This window comes from Triturus cristatus, chromosome 12, assembly GCF_964204655.1.
Source record: "Triturus cristatus chromosome 12, aTriCri1.1, whole genome shotgun sequence".
In the NCBI taxonomy this organism is placed as follows: Eukaryota; Metazoa; Chordata; class Amphibia; order Caudata; family Salamandridae; genus Triturus; species Triturus cristatus.
Window position 1 is genome coordinate 59,061,671 of NC_140595.1, and position 15,555 is coordinate 59,077,225.

General features: G+C 45.0%; 1 protein-coding gene across 1 annotated transcript in view; it reads right to left on the reverse strand.

Annotated features, from left to right (window-relative positions):
• ATP8B3 (ATPase phospholipid transporting 8B3) overlaps window positions 1-15,555 on the reverse strand; it is a 396,086-nt gene that overhangs the window by 288,418 nt on the left and 92,113 nt on the right. The window contains exon 2 of the mRNA XM_085638336.1: window positions 1,765-1,839. Within this exon, the coding sequence (XP_085494462.1) occupies window positions 1,765-1,819 (55 nt within the window). The 5' untranslated portion in view covers window positions 1,820-1,839. The remainder of the gene's footprint in view (window positions 1-1,764; window positions 1,840-15,555) is intronic.

The window sequence follows — 15,555 nt, forward strand, 5'->3', positions numbered from 1 at the left end:
TCTACCCAATGAAAATGAGGGGCGCGCCTCGAGTCCCCTTCTCCTAAACTAAGCTGATTACTATAAGTCTCGAGGCGAGGAGCGCATGCACACTCAACGCCAGCCGAGACCTAAAAAGGGGAAGTGCGCATGACTGCTTTGTTTGGCCCTGGGGCCGACCAAAGAGTCAGTACCCACAACAGTGGGTAAGCCACTCCCCTTCTGCCCTCGAGCGGGACCGTCCACCCGCCCTCCCACAACCAGGCACTCCAGGCACTTCTGCTTTCTCACAATGTGAGAAGCAGAAACATAAAATGGTAGTTTTACCAATTTATGTTTCTGCCTTCTCGCACTGCGAGAAAGCAGTGGGGCGACGCCCCCAATCCCCTATAAAGGAGCCACCACTGTGTCATTGTTCCTTTCAACACCTGCTTTCAATGTACTAGAGCCCTCAAAAGCGGGGAAACCATTGAAGTGCTTGCCGCTTATCGCTTTCTCTTAGCACTTTTTCTCTCATTGTGAAAATCTAAGCCAGATACTTAGAAGTAGATTTGAAGGGAGTCTTCAAAGAAAGAGGTTTGGTGCATGAATTTACTTATATGACACTCCAAGTGGCAACTTGTAACTAGGCTTTTTAACATTTCTTTCACTTTTGTATGTCTACTGTGCTCTCTAAAAACCTATACGCAGGGCCACTGGAATTTTGTAATTATTTACGGCTGTGATGTTTTCCACATAATTTTGGATTTGCCACATTTGTTGCATAAGCCATCATCTGTGGCACAATTTGCAGGTTTCAGCAAAAAAAATGGTTTCCAGCTCAACCAGATGTAAAGTTACTGAAAGCTTGTGAATGGGTTGTGCTACTTTGTTGAGGGCCATTCGACAAGATTGACAGGTCCCCTTTCTGTTTCTTATTTCTGTAGTTTGGTATCGAAATGGTACTAACGAGGTGGCCCCTTTTCCAGAAAGTGTTAACATGTGTAAAAATACCCAAATAATTAAGTAACACTAACATAAAATATGCTGCATTATGTCTGATAACACAACATGTGCTAAATTATACCACATCATTTCCCTTTTCTTGCCGCATAATTTGGTCTTCTGCTGCTGCATGATTGATTTGGTCTTCCCCTGCTTCCTAATCCCAGTGAACCTGCCTTTACATCGCTGAGTACCCATGCAGGGTTGTGCTGTATAATTCAGGGAAGAGTTCACAACCAGTGGTTCATGATATACTGCACAGCACTGGGTTTCACTACAATAGATCACTATACATTAGTTGTGCTAGGATCTATAAATGCTCAGCACTGTGGTACACTGTACTGCACAGCTATAAGTTGTGCATTGGCTTGACTGGTACTTTAGTGCAGATGCCTGTCTTTTTTTTGAGCGGAGCAGTAGGGCTTGGTTGCAATCCTTCCATAAGTTTTTCTTTTCTCGGATCAAGCAGTTTTCTGTGTAATACACGTTACGCTGTGTATGGTGTGCAACAGTGTATTGCCAAGGTTTCCATTATTGTTTATGAATGTGAGCGACTGCCACTCCGCATAACTTACTCATCTAAATGTAATAATGTATTAGTATTTCAAGGCTAAAAAAACGCCACAAACTGTTAGGTAGAATTCAAAGGAATTCTGAATCTAGATAAGAAGGCAAACTATTTTGGCTGTGAAATAAATAGCTTCTCCCATTGCAAGCACCCCGTGACACCCACCTCAACGATCACTGCAGCCACAAGACGAGAGAATGAGAACACGTAGGACTTTATAATGATATTGTTACCTGGCTGCTTATCCTTTGCATCCGCCAGACTCCCCGAAGCCCCGCTTCCGTTCATCCTGAAATCATCACCGGGCCCTGGAAAGCAGCAGTGAAGACAAAGCATTGTTTAGAAGAAGCCTTCAGCCTGCTGCCTCAGCCTAATCTCTTTACTTCAAGGCCCAGGGGATGTCTGTTCTTGGTGGTGTCTCCAGAGGGCGGCTGGAGGGCCCCAGGCCCCAGCTCCATTTGTCCTAGACACCCCATATCTCTTTGTGCCTCCCCATGACTAGGGGCGCAGCTTGGTCAGTAAGACAGGGAATGTGGGCTTCAGATTTCCCGACAATCACGATGGCACCTGATGTCACAATACATTATAAGACTAGCAGGGTAGGTAGGGTGCAGAAGAGGGGCTTAAGGGGCATTGGAGAGGGAGAGGAATACGGATTGGATTGGTAGGGGTACTAAGTGAGAGAAAGCACATTATTTTGTGAAGTAACCAACAGTTTTTAAATCTTTCCAAATAGAGAAAGGGAGATATAGTGTGTGCGTGTTTTTGTCTGTGTGTATAAAAATCTCTGGTGAAATCCGACACTGCATCATGACTGACTGAAAACACCTTTTACCCAACTATTTAACACAAAATACATTTATTAGGGAGGTGCAACACCCCAAACGACCCCCCAGCCCCGAAGCTATGCTCCTGCCCATGACAGCTGCTCATTGCATCAGGAGCCCACATAGAAATACAAAGGGGTGCTGCACATTAATTTGCCTAACCACATTTCATTGAAAGCAGTGTTGTCTGTATAGAATGTTTACATTTGACTTTATATATATATATATATATTTTCCCTCCCTTGCTTGTGTTGCAGCCACCGCGCACCAAACCAGAGGGCAACAAAAAGTAGAAAATCAAAGAATTAATTTCCTGAAAAAGCCAATTCACAGTATATGTCATAGAATGCCCGTGCCAATTAAAATATGTGGGTGGCACAATTTGCAAACTGAAAAAGCGAATATTAGAACATGTCCGGGCAAAATCAAACAAGGATAAAACAAACGCAGTGGCATGGCATATGGAACAATCCTACATGAGCAATTGGAAACTCTTTAAATGCTGTGGCATAGAAACAGTTCCACTGAATGACAGGGGTGGAAACAGAGAAAGAACTCTATGCCAGAAGGAATCACCCCAAATCATTAACCTAAGAACGCTAACACCCAACGGATTAAATCAAAGTTAGGAACTGTACAGTCACCTCTGAAAAAATGATAAAAAGAAAAAAATTAACAGAGGACATGAGAAAACAAGAAATAACCAAGCAGAGACCTTGTGTCATCCCTAATGGCTTCGCAAATTAAATGTATATCATGAGCAATCAAAAACACTATAAACATAACATGATATCTTTGAGGAAGAATGGACATATGATCTATTTGATATCACCCCACTGGAGGGAATAAATTGTTATAGTCCAGTTACCTTAATCAATCTTTCTTCCATTTTGGAGGTTGTGTTGAAAAATAGGAAAACAATTTTGTAACACACTTTGTGATTTAATGAATATGATTGCACTTCATCAACACTATGGACTTTGAAAAAAAACTAATTAAAGGAAAATAAATGATTATTATTCACTTGTATATAATATATAATTAATTTCATGCACAAATTTAGCACATTCAATGTGAAAAGTTAAACCATTGTTCCAAACTACAAATCCCACAATCCTCAGACGCGCCAAACAGGATTGACAGGAAATGACATGTTAATTTCAAAATAGTACTTTAACTGTGGTTGTTTGAGCACGAACTCTGATCGTGTGCAAGGTCTTGTGACAAGACCAAAACGTGTTGATTTGCAGCTTTCATTTTGACATAATGAGCTGGATATTCAATAAACAAAAATAATTGCCTTGCATTTACAGAGTGCGACCCTGTTACTTCTCTTTGGGAGGAGTTGTGTGATATATATATATATATATATATATTACCTACTGGCAGTCGCCAGTAGGTAGTTATAGTTAGGACCTATTTTCCATAGGAAATCCGCAACATTCTATTTGAAATAACGTTGGCGCCGATTGACTAATCTTTGCGAAATTTTCCAAACTTTTGGCCAGCTCCGGTCCGCTCCTATCCTGAAAATTTCATGGTGATTCGTCAAGCGGGGGCCGAGAAAAAAGGGGAGTCCCAAAACGCATTTTCCCCATGCATTTTCCTATAGGACCTGTTGACGCAGCTACAGCCCAAACTGCTGAACGGAATTACACCAAATTTGGCAAAGAGGTAGTCCTCAGTTCAGACTCGTGCCTTTTGCTTAAATGGTGTAAATCCGTTCAGTAGTTCCTGAGAAAATACGAGTTAAAAAGATAGATATATCTGGGCGGAGCCTAACCACACATCTCATCGTGAGATCTGATTGGCTGTCAGTACTTCATCCAAGAAGTGTTGGCAGCCATCTTGGGACCAATATACATAATAGCACCTCATTAAAAAGCATTGTAGTTAATAGAAGGTTTTAAGACTTTAGTTACATATAAATCACTTGTTGATGGTTCCATACTCATTTTAGGAATTGTGGTGTGTTCGAAGGTGATTTTACCATGTGAAAAAGCCTTCTGCTGTGATATCATGAATCATGTTTGAGAGAAAACTATTTTTTCATGCTTTGCCCACAGAGGTTTGGAAGGTGATCTATAAGCTAAACTGAGAGCACATTTTCTGTAAATTCACATTATCTTTCTCAGTCATGTGAGAATGAAGTCTGACATTCTCAGCAAACCATGCACATCCAACAAGGGCAGAGACTGTCAGTAGATTGCTTTGTGTTCTACTGCAGCTTCCCAGAGTGTTCTAAAGAACAACTAGAGCGCTAACAGTCCTACTTATGGCAAACGTATTGCACACCTGAAGCCATCTTGATTGGAATAAAGTGGTAACTCTTAAAACATTTAATTTAAAAAGGAACAAAAAGAGGGTGTTCATTTTGCCATAGAAAGTATGATTAGTGCTGCAGAAAGAAAAATTAGGGCACATTTTGAGTGACTTCTCAAATCCTCTTCGGTTCCATTAAAAAATTCTGACATGCAGACTGAAACATGCACTTTCAATACCAGCCGCAGACTTCACTGGTGAGCAGTAGCTTTACTACAGTGATCCAATAAGCAACTAGAGTGCTAACATTCTGAATTTATGGCAAATGTGTGACACATCTGAATGCCTTCTTGATGGAATCAAAGTAAAAAACTGAAAGTATTTCCTACTGAGGAGACTGTAGTAAATGAGGGAATTAGGAAACTTCATAACAAATAAGTCTCCCAAAATGGCAACCAGAGACAAAAGAGCCCAAATGTAGCACAAATATCACCCAGATGTAGCCCAAGTATAGCCCAATGACAGAATGTGCCAGAGTGTTCTAACGAACAACTAGAGTGCTAACAGTCTTACTTATGACAAAAGTATGGCACACCTGAAGCCATCTTTATTGAAATAAAATGGTAACACTTAAAACATTTAATTTACAAAGGAACAAAATGAGGGGGGTTCATTTTGCCATAGAAAGTATGATTAGTGCTGCAGAAAGAAAAATTAGGGCACATTTTGACTTCTCAAATCCTCTTCTATTTCATAAAAAAATTCTGACATGCAGACTGAAACATGCACTTTGAATACCAGCAGCAGACTTCCCTGGTGAGCAGTAGCTTTACTACAGTGATCTAATGAGCAACTAGAGTGCTAACATTCAGAATTTATGGCAAATGTGTGACACATCTGAATGCCTTCTTGATGGAACCAAAGTAAAAAAACCGAAAGTATTTCCTACTGAGGAGCCTGCAGTAAATGATGAAATTAGGAAACTTCATAACAAATAAATCTCCAAAGATGGCCACCAGAGACAAAAGAGCCCAAATGTAGCCCAAATATCACCCAGTTGTAGCCCAAGTATAGCCCAATGACAGAATGTCCCAGAGTGTTCTAACGAACAACTAGAGCGCTAACAGTCTTACTTATGACAAAAGTATGGCACACCTGAAGCCATCTTGATTGGAATAAAGTGGTAACACTTAAAACATATAATTTACAAAGGAACAAAATGAGGGGGTTCATTTTGCCATAGAAATTATGATTAGTGCTGCAGAAAGAAAAATTAGGGCACATTTTGACTTCTCAAATCCTCTTCTATTTCATAAAAAAATTCTGACATGCAGACTGAAACATGCACTTTGAATACCAGCAGCAGACTTCCCTGGTGAGCAGAAGCTTTACTACAGTGATCTAATGAGCAACTAGAGTGCTAACATTCTGAATTTATGGCAAATGTGTGACACATCTGAATGCCTTCTTGATGGAACCAAAGTAAAAAACTGAAAGTATTTCCTACTGAGGAGACTGCAGTAAATGAAGAAATTAGCAAACTTCATAACAAACGAATCTCCCAAGATGGCCACCAGAGACAAAAGAGCTCAAATGTAGCCCAAATATCACCCAGATGTAGCCCAAGTATAGCCAAATGACAGAATGTCCCAGAGTGTTCTTAAGAACAACTAGAGCGCTTACTGTCTTACTTATGACAAAAGTATGGCACACCTGAAGCCATCTTGAGTGGAATAAACTGGTAACACTTAAAACATTTTAATTAAAAAGGAACACAATGATGGGGTTCATTTTGCCATAGAAATTATGATTAGTGCTGAAGAAAGAAAAATTAGGGGACATTTTGAGTGACTTCTCAAATCCTCTTCTATTTCATTAAAAAATTCTGATATGCAGACTGAAACATTGTCAGGTGCTCCACAAGACTTACCTATGCCTGTGAAGCGATTCCGCAGAGACGACAAGAGCGCCTGCCCCTGTACCCACCTGACCCCCTTGGACCTAGAACCCAACAGGGATGAGATGGACGCAAGGATAGGAGCCAGAAAGGACGTAGAGTTGTGGTGCGTGGGATGGAGCTTGCAGGATTTCCCGGGGGTAACTGGAAAACAAAACAATAACCTGGTTGGTAAGGAACCCCCACTATCGCCTTCTTGTCAATCCCTAAAACACACACAAATGTTTTCCTGTCGGGACTCACCCATGCTTCTGCAGACCACGGTATTCAGCCATCCGTGTAGTTCCAAACGGAAAAGAATGAACCAGGAGAAGCTCTCCTGCGTGATGTCGCTAAGAACAAATGTCTAAGGTCAAGAACAGCGCTTCTGTATGAGCACCCAATGCGCTCCTGCGCGGACCCCGAAAGAACCAAGGATGATAGCGCTCCTGCGCGGACCCCAAAGAACAAAGATTGCAGCGCTCCTGCGCGGACCCCAAAGAAACAAGATTGCAGCGCTCCTGCGCGGACCCCAAAGAAACAAGATTGCAGCTCTCCTGCGCGGACCCCAAAGAAACACGATTGCAGCGCTCCTGCGTGGACCCCAAAGAAACAAGATTGCAGCGCTCCTGCGCGGACCCCAAAGAAACAAGATTACAGCGCTCCTGCGCGGACCCCAAAGAAACAAGATTGCAGCGCTCCTGCGCGGACCCCAACGTGCAAATAACAGCGCTTCAGCGCGAACACCAAGGTACCAAGAGTTTAGCGTTCCAGCGTGGTTGCATACAAACCAACAGTTACCTTCGTAACGGCTGATCTCAGGAAAACTCCTACGCAGCTTGAGCTTCGGAAGAATTCGAAGCACGGAGCCGGCGGGAAACGCGATGTTTAAGCGTTTCCCCCGGAAGTGCTTCTGTGACCCGCAGTCGGCTGCAGAGGACTACACCGGGGCTCGGCTTCCACCCGGAAGTGAGTATCCCGGCAGTATTGTGTGTGCTTAGCGGGATGTCGGGGAACGGCAAACGCCCCGAACCCGACAAACATGCACTTTTAATACCAGCAGCAGACTTCTGTGGTGAGCAGTAGCTTACTACAGTGATCTAATGAGCAACTAGAGTGCTAAGACCCCCCAGGATATAGCGGCATGGATTAGAAAATTTAGCGGCACAAATATGGAAATTTAGCGGCACAAATATGGAAATTTAGCGGCATTTTTGCGGCACTTTATTTTACTCATAATCATTCATTTTCAGCCTGAAATCAATGGAAGCTGTTTTAGCAGAGTATTCCACTTTGAAATAGGCATGTTTAAAGTGTCTGCAGCTCTACGGAAGCACAGCTCCAGTCCTAACCTTGTGGGAGTGTGCTGTATTTCTCCCTGGGATGTTCTAGTGCCCATGTATGCACCCCTGTCGGGCATCGCTGCCTACGGATCAGAGAGGCAGGACACCTCTTCCTCAGGCACCCTCTTTTGCCAATTTTGGGTGCCACTGATGCCCGCAACATTGGTAGCAACATAATATTATTTTTTTTTATTTGCTGCAAAGATATTGGTAACAGATGACAAATGTGACAGTAAATCCCTTCTAGGTTACTCAATTGGTTACATAGAGGTTGCATTTTAAAATATCTTACAGGGTTAAGATACCTGTTGGAGAGACCATTGTGTGCCCTGCAATTTTGAGGGGATTTTAATAGAGGTAAGATAACTTTTGCTCCCAGCTGAATGTTGAAATAAGAAAGCCCTCCTACTGCCTGCACGTTGCTGCACCCAGCCGAATACAAACAGCTTGCAGGCGCTGCTGTATTATCAGACAACAGGACAAATTCAGCATTTTTCTCAGGGAAATTAGCTGCCGGAAGTGAGATCAGGTGGGATTCCCCTACTTTTCAGCACTGGTTGCCATCTCCAAAGAAATTGATAGTTCATGTTGCCTGGTAATTGTAGTTTTCTTGTTGGTTACGTTGAACAGTGCATTCTGCACAGACAGGAAACCTTTCGTCATGCAGCAACAAGGTTCAATGGCCACAGCCCGTCTTCCCTTTCCTTGGAATTTTGTGAGCATGAGTATTGACACCCTGGTGCTTGCAAAGGCCTATCCAATAAGGCACACGTACTACATCGCAGACAGCTGTACTGTCAACAGACCTAAAATAATTCTGTTATTTCCATTTCAATCGTTGACTCATTCCTTCTCTCTCTTCGTTTTCTTGCTGTTCTGTTATTTTTCTCAATCCTTGTCGCTCCTCTTCCTTGACTCTGTTTTCATTGCCCCTTCCCTTTCTCTTCTCTTTATTTCCTACCTCCCCTTTCTCTTTTCTCGTTTTCAGTTTTGTTCTTGCTTCCATCACTTCTCATCCCTGTAATTCCCACTCCAGTGCTTCTTATCATTCTCTTTCAAATGCTCTTTCCTCCTTACTTGCTCTGTTCTCTTCTTCGTTGTTTTTTCTCTCTTTTTCACTCCAATTTTCTGCCTTGGTTCTTTTCAGTGCACGGCTCTTCCTTTCATGCCTTTCCCTCCTGCTTTCAGTTTGTCCTTCCTGCCTCTCTGACGCATTCACTTCCCGCACTTCTCCTTTGTCTTCCCATCTCTTCTATCTTTGTCTCTGGTTTATATTCCATCTCCCCACTTCTCCTTCTCTTTGCCCCCCTCCCCCACTTCAGCTCTCAAGCTCTCACCACCCCCCTCTATTTCATTCTCCTCGCATCTGTTCTCCTGTCCCACCGCTCTCTACATCTTGTACTCTTTCTCCCTTCTTCTCCCATCTCTTCCGCTCCTCTTTTCCCCATCTCAACCTCGTTCTGCCCCCTTCAAGGCCTCTCCCTTTCCTCCCCTCTTTAGCCTCCTTTCGCACACCTAATTCTTCTATCCCAGCTCTCTTTTGCCATCTCTATCTTCCTTCCCACCCTCTCCAACTCACACCTTCCATTTCTTTCCAACCTTCCCCTTTCTAGCTCCTTAACTCTAACTTCACATCTCACACTTCTCTCCCCTTCTTGTCTCTTCACCTTTCCCCCTCCTCCAATCTCTCTTCCCTTCGCCTCTACATCATCCAGCCCTCCCCCGTTCGCGCCCCCTCACTCTTTCTCCCTTTCCCTCTCCATCTCTTCCTCTTTCAATCCTCATCCTCACGTCTCATTGGCAGCTCCCGCCTCTCCTCGCTGCACATCTTTCCGTCCCTCGCAGTTTGTTCTTCATTCAAATGCCCGCAGTTGCCGCTGGTCACATCAGCCCCCCTCCCCCCACACCTCCTTCGCCTGCTCCCCCCACAGGATGCACAGGCTGTCCGAAATCCTTTACCGGCATCTACCAGAGATTCACCATGTGTGGGAGGGGGCGAAATTGAGACACAGAGAGCCCTGTCATGCCCTGGGAACATAATGCAATTACACATTTTAAAAGAGGAGGCATATTATGCAACGTGTATTCGCACCTTCCAGGGTCAAAAACATGTGGGGCTCAAAGTCCCTCCCACCCCCCTTCCCCCACCATCGTGTGTGCAGCCCGGGCCAAGACAGCTTCCCCAGCAAACACACAGACAGTTTTAGAGCTGCTGTAGGCAAGTGTCTGTATTATTGCAGCCGCACCCGAGTGCTTCACAGGTCTTTAAAAGACCATTTAAATGTTAACAAAGCTTTGTTGTTTTTCACCCCTTCTTAGAGCCCCTGCATATCCACTCTGCCAATTGATGGAAGATTTAGCCCCCTATAAATATTTACACATACTAAAGAATGAAAGGAAATGTCTGAAGCTCAGCAATGATTCACTAACAACATCTTGCAGAAAGCGTCCGCTGTGATTGACAGCCACATGAGTAAACAAACACAAGCTCTGCCACTTTTGCAAAGATTGTTCAGCACACCTGAGGCATTACATCTTGTCGAAGGTGGACTGCCGCCACTGACTGGATATTACAGTGCCACAGAGCGTGCTTTTTCCACACCTACTTAGTCAAGGTATGCAAAAAATTTAAGACAAATTATGTGGCATAATCCAGCACATTCTGTGACAGTATTATTTCACAACATTTTAACCCTAATTAGTTCTGTCAGGGCAAACATTTCACCACATTTCCGAAATTTCGCGGGCAGTTTTGTAAAAATCGCGGCATTTTTACAAAACTGCCGATTTCGCGATTTTTTTGCAAATCGCGAAATCCTGGAGGGTCTGGCTAACATTCAGAATTTATGGCAAATGTGTGACATATCTGAATACCTTCTTGATGGAATCAAAGTAAAAAACTGAAAGCATTTCCTACTGAGGAGACTGCAGTAAATGAGGAAATTAGGAAACTTCATAACAAATAAATCTCCCAAGATGGCCACCAGAGACAAAAGAGCCCAAATGCAGCACAAATATCACCCAGATGTAGCCCACATGTAGCCCAATGACAGACGTGTGCAAAACACTTATTTTTTCTGTATTTGCAGTTTTATATAGTGCAGACTTGTCAGGTATTGGAGTGCCTTACATGAGCATTGGTTACATCACACAAGATCAAATTCATTTTGGTTGTAGACATGGGGAGATTAAGTGATTTGACCAGAATCACAGAATGTTGAGCTGAAGCGGAAACTCCAACCTGGTTCCCCAGTTGCAAAGTCTGCAGCTCTGGAAGTAACACCACATCCTCTCCCCTAGGTGCAACATTTAATCAAGTGGTCAACTGAATAAAAAAACATAAAGATTACAAATAATTTAAAAGTTCTTTGTCGCTATTTGAAAACTCAGAAAATATGTCCTCATTTTAGTTTTTTAGAGCACTAACCATAATTTTGAGGCAAATAAGACCCTCTCATATATGTAATTTCTAAAGGAAATGCTCTAGGTATTACAGTTTTGATTACATCAAGATGACGTGAGGCGTTCCACACTATTGTGATAAATATAGAATGTTAGCAATCTAGTTGTTCATTGGGATACTGTTGAGAGGCAGAGGCCAGGGGCACGGACTCTGAAAATTGAAGGCAGGTAGGAGAGTGCAGAGGCAACAATTTGATCACACTGGGCAGGCAGGAAGGGCAGTGGCAGCACAACAGACTATGGAGGGCAGTGGAAAGGGGGGCAGGGGCAACAAACCAACAATACAGGACTGGCAAGTGAGGCTGTGGCAATATAATAGACCATTGTGGGCAGAAGGAAGAGGCAGTGGTAGTACAACCATACATGCCAACAGACCCGTTTCAGCCAAGAAACGTCCAATGTTTTTAAGCTCAAATGGGCTTTATTTGATCTGTCTCCTGTCTACAATCGCCTCTTTTTCAATGTTACTCAAAGGGGAAAATCAATACCCCAGTTTTTTTCAAAGTCTTCCTCTTACCAAGTTCAAAATGTTCGCAAGTATGGTACATTGGATCATGGTAGGCAGGAGGAATTAATTGGGGTATGGACATGGACTCGGATAACAGAGGACAGGAGGGACATGGAGAGGTGCACCAAACTGACCCTACAGGGCAGACATCAGGGTTTGCAGCAGCACAATAAACCACACAGGGCATGCGGGATGGGAGTTCAGCACAACAATCCATAGAAAGCAATAGGGAGGGGACAGGACCATGCACATGGACAATAGAGAACAGAGGGGAAAGAGGCAATGGTAGCTAGCTGACCATAATGGACAGACAGGAGAGAAAGCTGCAGCATAACAGACCATAAAGGGCAGGAGGGACGGATCAGGGGCATTACAATGGAACAGACAAGCCAAGAGGGAGGGAATAGGGGTCTGCACATGGAAACAGAGGGCTGGGGGCAAGGGGGCAGGGCAGGAGCAGCAAGATGACCATGGAGGTCAGGCAGGATGGGCACTAGAAACAAGACACACCATGAAGAGCAACAGTGAGACTATGAGGGCATACACACAGACCATGGAGGGAAGGTGGGAGGGGGTCAGGGGCAGCTAGCTGACCACACAGGGAAGGTGGGAGGGGCCATGGCAGCACAGAAGACCATGCATGGCAAGCAGGAGGGTTAGTGGCAGCACAATGGCTATGATGGGCAAGAAGGAGGGTGCAGGAGCATGCACAAAGGACCATGGAGGATAGAAGGGAGGGTCAGGACCTGGGCACAGACAAGAGAGTTCAGGGGGAGGGGCCTCACAACAGACTGCGCGGGGCAGGCAGGAGGAGCAGTTGCAGCATAACAGACCAGGGAGGGCAGAAGGGTGTGGCAGTAAAATGGACCATGGAGGACAGGAGTAAGGGGATAGGGGCATGGCATGTGGACAGGCAGGGTGGAGGTGGCAGGGACAGGTTACAGTCATCTGACAATGCTAGGCAGGTGGGAGGGGAGTGGCAGCTCAACAGAACACTCAGAGTAGATAGGAGTGGCAGGTCCATGGAACATGGTGGGCAAAAAGGATGGAGCAGGGGCATGCACAAAGACATCGGAGGGCAGGGGGAAGGAGAATAGGGGCAGCAAGCTAAGCACAGAGGCTAAGCAGGAGGTCAATGATGGGCCATAGAATTGGGCAATGGAGGGCAGGAGGAGTGGACTGGTACATCATGCTAAATGGAGGGCAGTGGCAGCACATCAGACCATGCATGGCAGGAGGGAGGAGGCTAGTCCATGGATTTAGACAACAGAGGATAGGGAGGAGGTGGATGGGGCAGCAAGCTAACTGTTCAGAGAAGGTGGGTATAAGGAACTTTATTGTTTTTAAAATGTGTGTCTGTGTGAACTACTTAAAATATGAACAAGTATGCAGCATAATTTCACTTTTATTCAGGAAGAAGAGGACGTTTGTGACTGTGACTCCGGGCTCACTTGGCAGAAACACCCCCTGACCCTCCACCCCCCATCGCAAAATGTAATGCCCGTGAAAAGGGTAGGTGGACGCAGTGTTATATAGAACATAGTCCTGAGAGCACGATTGAAAATGAAAACTAGATATAGTATATGGTATAAACTATGCACCAAAAAGTGTGATATAAGATGAACCGGGGCGTGAAATATAATGCTCCTTGGAGTGTAATATGCACAGGGCAGTGTTGTGTAACCTAACTAGTCTCTAAAGTTGTAATATAAAATATGTGCTGGGGAGTGTAACGTTGCATATGCACTGTTACAAAGATATGGATCCCAGATTGTAATATGTATGGCATAGCGCTGTGTGTTATAACATAGGCATCGAGGAAGGCACGTTAGATGGGGCAATATAACCCATGCGAAGGCAAGTGTGGCATGACATTCATGGGGTGGTGTTACAGTGCACATGGGCTAGAGAGTGTCATAGCATACGCACTAGCTGGTGGAATACAACACAGAGGTGTGTGGCACTCGGCGGGCACTGGTGGGTGTAACACAGCATTGGGCTCAGCCAGGAGCACGCTGTGACTCTCAAGTGAGGTTTGTCTCCTTTCCAGAGAGTAAAATAAAAAGTATTACACATCCGGCGGTGGATGTGTGTTTTATGAACCGTGAGGGGGGATTCTTGCATAGTTTGGTCGAATTTTTGTCGAATCCCCTTTGAATGGCTTGGTGTGCGTGTGTATTAAATGTGCCCGTCAATAGCTACCCATGTTTGTATAAATAAACGACAAGGGTGTCTACTTGGAGAGTACCCACAGGCGGGGGCTCCGGGATTAGGCACGGCAGGGCGTCAGACACGTCAGAGCTTCACTAGCGGTGTAAATACATTCCTCGTGGATTCATTGTATGCATAGTCGCCTAATGAATATCACGCAAATCGTCATGGTAATAGGTACATACGGTTTGTCCAGCATGTCCTAGGTGTTTCTATAAATATATATTTTTTTAAAATAATAAAAAACAAAGGCTGGGCCCATGGGATGGGGTCCCCGGGGCCATAAGTGGTCTAAGGAGGGGAGCAACGCAGCCCCTCTCCTAAAGAATTTTTTTTAAAAAAGGCCATGACCCAGGGGTTGGGGTCCCCGGGGCCGATTAAGGCCTTGGGAGGGCCAAATTTATTTTTTTCAACAAAAAACATTAGGGTGCAGACCCTGGGGGATGGGGTCCCCAGGGCCAATAAATTAGAAAAAGAAGGGGGGCCACACAGCCCTCCTTCTTAAAAAAATAAAAGACCGGCATCGCGCCGGGGGCCATGCCCCCTCCTTGCAGCACTCTGCAAACGCGCCCCCTGGCCAGTTGTAAGTTGGGGAATTAATTCCCCTTCAATACTGATGGTCCCTGAGGGCCAACTAGCTCAACAGGTATCTCCAGTATGCGCCAGGGAGCTGCGTTGCAGACAGGTGTTCTGAGACCACGCCCCTTTTTACACCTCTATGTAACGCAGCTCTGTGGCGCTTACTGGAGGTACCTAGTGGGCTAGTTTGACCCTAGGGACCCTTCGGATTCAAGGGGACTTAATCTCTCAACTTACAACGGCCACAGGGCGCGTTTATACAGTGGTGAAGGGAGGGGACGGGCCCTGAGGTGACGTGTGCAAACACGCCCTATGGTGCGTTTTAAGTTGGGGAAATAATTCCCCTTCAATCCTGAGGGACCTTGGGGGCCAACTAGCCCACCAGGTGCTTCCAGTAAGCGCCACTGCGCTGCGTTGCCGAGAGGTGGTCTAGGCCGTGCCCCTTTTTACATTTCTCTGCAACGCAGCGCTGTGGCGCTTACTGGAGGTACCTAGTGGTCTAGTTGGACCCTAGGGACCCTCAGGATTCAAGGGGACTTAATCTCCCAACTTAAAATGGCCACAGGGCATGTTTACACAGTGGGGAAGGGAGGGGACGGGACCTGAGGTGACGTGTGCAAACACGCCCAGTGGCGCGTTTTAAGAGGTAGTTTTAATCCCCTGCCCTATTATATACTAGGGGCTTACAGAGGAGGTCATGCTAATCACAGGGGGACCCCAGCGCATAGTGTTCCCTAGTGTATGTAGGTGTTTTCACTGTATTCTGAGTGTCTTTTAACATAGCACTGGCTCTAGGACTGGTTAGTCAGACTCAGTTACCACCAGTATCCGTCTGAAAAAGTTGAGGGTACAGGATGATTTTGCAACAAGGCTTCTTTCTGCTCTTCTGTTTGTCC